The sequence below is a fragment of the Miscanthus floridulus genome, chromosome 16 (genome assembly GCF_019320115.1).
Source record: "Miscanthus floridulus cultivar M001 chromosome 16, ASM1932011v1, whole genome shotgun sequence".
Taxonomy (NCBI): domain Eukaryota; kingdom Viridiplantae; phylum Streptophyta; class Magnoliopsida; order Poales; family Poaceae; genus Miscanthus; species Miscanthus floridulus.
In genome coordinates, this window is record NC_089595.1 from 118,790,794 (window position 1) to 118,794,653 (window position 3,860).

The window sequence follows — 3,860 nt, forward strand, 5'->3', positions numbered from 1 at the left end:
GATTTGGTTTCTGCGGTTTAGTTTTTGTGATTTTGTACATTGTTTGTTGTGCTCGGGGATGGGGATCCCCGTGGGGATTAAATCCGGAACAGAGATGGAGAAGAAATGTCCCCTGTTGATGTTCGCGGAGACGGGGACAGGGAAAATTTGTCCTCGCGGGGACGGGATGGTGGCCTGTTCCCGTTGCCATCTTTAGTGGCTGCTATCGGCATCACGTGGCTACGGACGGAAGCTTGTCACGCAGAGCAGAAGTAGCTCACGCGTCACTATCGCTCTAAAGGCTGTCTGTTTGCAACAACAAGGGCGTCCAAAACCCCAGAAAAAACCCTGTGGTGTGGTGTCGTCAGATGCAGATCCATCCGTCTGCGTATGATAACCAGTTAAGTAGTTAACCGCCGGCCTTAATCCGGGTTAATTGGGTACCTAGATATTGTATGGCCAGGAGCCGCCAGCATCTCATCTGACGACATGCATGCCGGTGAGCAGTCATCATCTCATCTTATTGTGTGCATCTTTGTCTTATAATCTTTGTTTCTCTCTATCTAGTGCTCCTTGTACTCTTCTATACTTGGGTGTGCTGTGTGCACACTGGATCAATATGTGATGTATATTTCATTGCTCAAGTATAATAATATTGGCTGATTCGATCGCTTTTTAATTGCAGAATGAATAATACTAATGCAAAAGACCTGCATCAGAGATACATATCGTCGTCCTTGGATCAGCTGCATCGTCAGATTCATCCAGAATTTCAGATACAGCAACACGCGCACGCCACACGCACGTTCCTCCACTATTGCCTTGGCAAACACAGATCTGTTGAGATCTCTTCTCTGAATCTTTGAATTCTGAAAGGCATCCACTTTCAGGTTGGCATATGACATGATGAATGACTGCCTTGAATCCGGCAACATACAGATATATTTATATGCGCAAATGAACCTATCGCCAAATGCTGGCCAGATTAAGGAGCTAGCACAAGCGCGCACTATGTAGAATTATATATACGCCTAGATCTAGATGAGTGCTCGCCAATTGTCAATGGCACTACTTCAGCCACTTTGGGTCGTGGACGCAGTGCACACGTCAGGTCTGCTCGCTTCACCCATGGAGTGCCACTACCTCTAAAAAAACTTTGGCCCGTCAAAAAGTGAGATGCATGTACAGTTTTTAGGACAGGCTGCGGTTATTTTCAGGTAAACGGTAAATCAGGGCCAGATTTACAATACATCGATTCAAGCTTCGTTTATAACCATACATCTTCATGCATGTCTGTTGTCGAATTTGCTTCAGCTTCAGCACACTTGTTGCCATTTTCACTCCTCGATCTTGTGGATTCATGGATCGACGGACGGCGGCGTAAGTGGCAAGCACGCAAGCTAGGTTCCAATGGACGGCATCGGCGGTGACAGAGACATGCCGAGCTCCAGGTTCAGCGGGGAGCAGTGGTATCGTCCATGAGCTTGTTCCTCGTTCATCTCTGAAACTAATGCCTTCGGAGACAGAGAGTTCGAGGTGCCGACGGCCTTGCAACCTGACGGGTTGGAGACGACAAGCACCACGTGTCTGTTTTCACTCTCACAATCCTGAACCTACCACGCATCGAGTGTCAGAAATATTTTTTCAGTATAAATAATTTGTTCTTCCAGACAGAAAAGGAACTAAAAAACCGAAAGATTTGAGATAGGAGTAGCTTTTTTAACCATATCGAAGAGGCTGGAGCGGCGCTTGCTGCTCTTCTTCGCGGCGCCGGCGCTGTTCTGCCTGAGGAAGAACTTCTGGGCGTGGCTGGCCACCTGCGTGGGCGTTCTGGTGGTGACGAAGCCCCGGGAGATGCCGCGCCAATCGCCCCTGCCCAGCTTGTCCAGCCCCACCAGGAACAGCCGGTGCTCCTCCTCGCTCCACGGGACCCCTTTCTTCCTCTCCCGCAACGCTGCCGACCCGCGACCGCCGTTGTCGGAGAGGTAGCCACCGCCGTCGCCGGCTCTTTCGGCCGAGCACTCGTCGATTGACAGGAGCAAGCCCGACGGCGCGACAGGCAGAGGCCAGCCGCCCAGGCAGCAGTCCACGCTGTAGCTCCTGTGCAGCTGCAACGCCGGCGCCGGCGGAGCGGCAGCGGCGCCAACGCCATTTGTTGAGGCGGCACGGAGCTGCACCCCGAACAGCCTCAGCCCTACCGCGGCGGCGCCACCGCCGCCACAGCGCATGGCGGCGGCCTCACTCACTCTCTGGTGGTCTGCGGTGGCGATGCGGCAGGCTATCGAGCCATGGCCGCAGCTACCACAGTTGGAGCATCTACTCGCCACGGCATGCATTGTTTGCATGTATAAAAAAGGAAGGCTGTCCGCTATCTCAATTCTCAGCAGAATTATATATGAGAAATTGAGAATGAGAACAGCTGTGCTGGTCTTGGCATATGCCAACAACGGCCGAGACAACAATAATTGGAGCCGTCATTTTCGTGTACGTAGTAGCTTATTGGATTTTTGGATATGCTATTATCTTATACAAATATTATTTCTTTCTTTCTTGGTGACTATACTGTCATTGCACTAATCTCCTGATTATGTTGACTAATCCAACCAGAGTCTTATCTTCTCTAACTACAGGATCTCTCTCAAAGAGATTTGGGGTGAAGTGCTTGTCAGTCCATGATGGAGACAGGCATATATACTCTTATATACACTAGTAGAGAAAGAACATTTGATCCACTTTGAAATTTAGCTGTAGTTCCGGTATTTTTCGCATCCGGGACTAAAGAAACCTTTAGTCCCGGTTGGTAGCTTTAACTGGGATTAAAGGTCCCTGCTCAACGGCTACTACGCTAGGCTTTTGCTAGAGGGGACCTTTAGTCCCGGTTGGAGCTACCAACCGGGACTAAAGGTTCACTTTTACTCCCGGTTGGTCCCTCCAACCGAAAGTAAAAGTCTACTCCCGGCTGGAGGCTCCGTCCGGAACTAGAAAAGAGACCTTTAGTCCCGATTTCTGTCTACAACAGGGACTAAAGGTTCCCTCCTATATACCCCTTGTTCCTCCCCGAGCCCGAGCCACTTCGAGCTTAGTGTTCTTGCTTCATCGCCGGCCTCTCTTCTTCCTCATCACCGGTGATCACAAGATTTCTTCCATTCCTCCATCGATTCTAAAGGTTATCAACTTTATACTCTCATGTTTCATCAGTAGCTTATTTAATTTTATGGACTAGATATATGTGGTTTTCTTTATGGTAGATTTTTTTATTTGTAAGCCATTTAAGCTCAAAATCACTTTAAAGTTTGCATATTTGGATGAAGGAAGGTTAAAGTAGTAATTCAAAACTAGTATTGAGCTTTCATTTCTAGCATGCATAGCACACTTCATGCTTTAGAGATATAGATAATTTTAGAGTTTTTTTTAATTTTATTTGTTTATACAATGAGAAATTTATATTATATTAAAAATGAGTATAGAGAGTAGATGGCAACTGCTTCCGGGTCCACGACCTCTCATCGAGTTACAAAGCGACTGAGGCCGGACCCCCCTCTCATTGCATGCGGCAAGTGTGAGGAGAAGATTGTGATGGAGTACCGGTGAGGAAGGAGTGTCCCAACAAGGGCCGTATCTTCTACAAGTGTCCGGATCGCAATGTGAGTTATTTTATTGTGTATAATAATGCAAAACCAAGTCCAAGAATTTTTTTATAATTTTTTTGGATAATATTTTATTTATTAGGCAATTAATAACTCTCTGCATATTTATATAAAAGAAATATATAAAAAGGAAAAAAACTTATAGAAATTGGAGAAAGCCAACTACAGCCCCCCTTTACTCCCGGATGGATCAACCACCCGGGACTAAAGGTGGAGCTGCAGTTTTCGCGGCCC

The 3,860-nt window shown here is 47.4% G+C and overlaps 1 protein-coding gene across 1 annotated transcript; it reads right to left on the reverse strand.

Annotated features, from left to right (window-relative positions):
• Positions 1-888: 888 nt before the first annotated feature.
• LOC136513987 (transcription factor MYBS2-like) lies at positions 889-2,344 on the reverse strand. The gene is made up of 2 exons (XM_066507967.1): positions 1,704-2,344; positions 889-1,592 (listed from the first exon to the last, which is right to left on the reverse strand). Exons 1-2 carry the CDS (start codon positions 2,322-2,324, stop codon positions 1,380-1,382), a joined length of 834 nt encoding a protein of 277 aa, XP_066364064.1. The 5' UTR covers positions 2,325-2,344; the 3' UTR covers positions 889-1,379.
• Positions 2,345-3,860: the final 1,516 nt, after the last annotated feature.

What these genes read in the sequence shown, in the direction of transcription:
- LOC136513987 (XM_066507967.1), bottom strand. Translation starts at nt 2,324, where the DNA reads ATGCAAACAATGCATGCCGTGGCGAGTAGATGCTCCAACTGTGGTAGC. An exon ending in GCTCCAGCCTCTTCGATATG is followed by an intron (nt 1,593 to 1,703) that starts GTTAAAAAAGCT and finishes GATGCGTGGTAG; the next exon opens with GTTCAGGATTGTGAGAGTGA.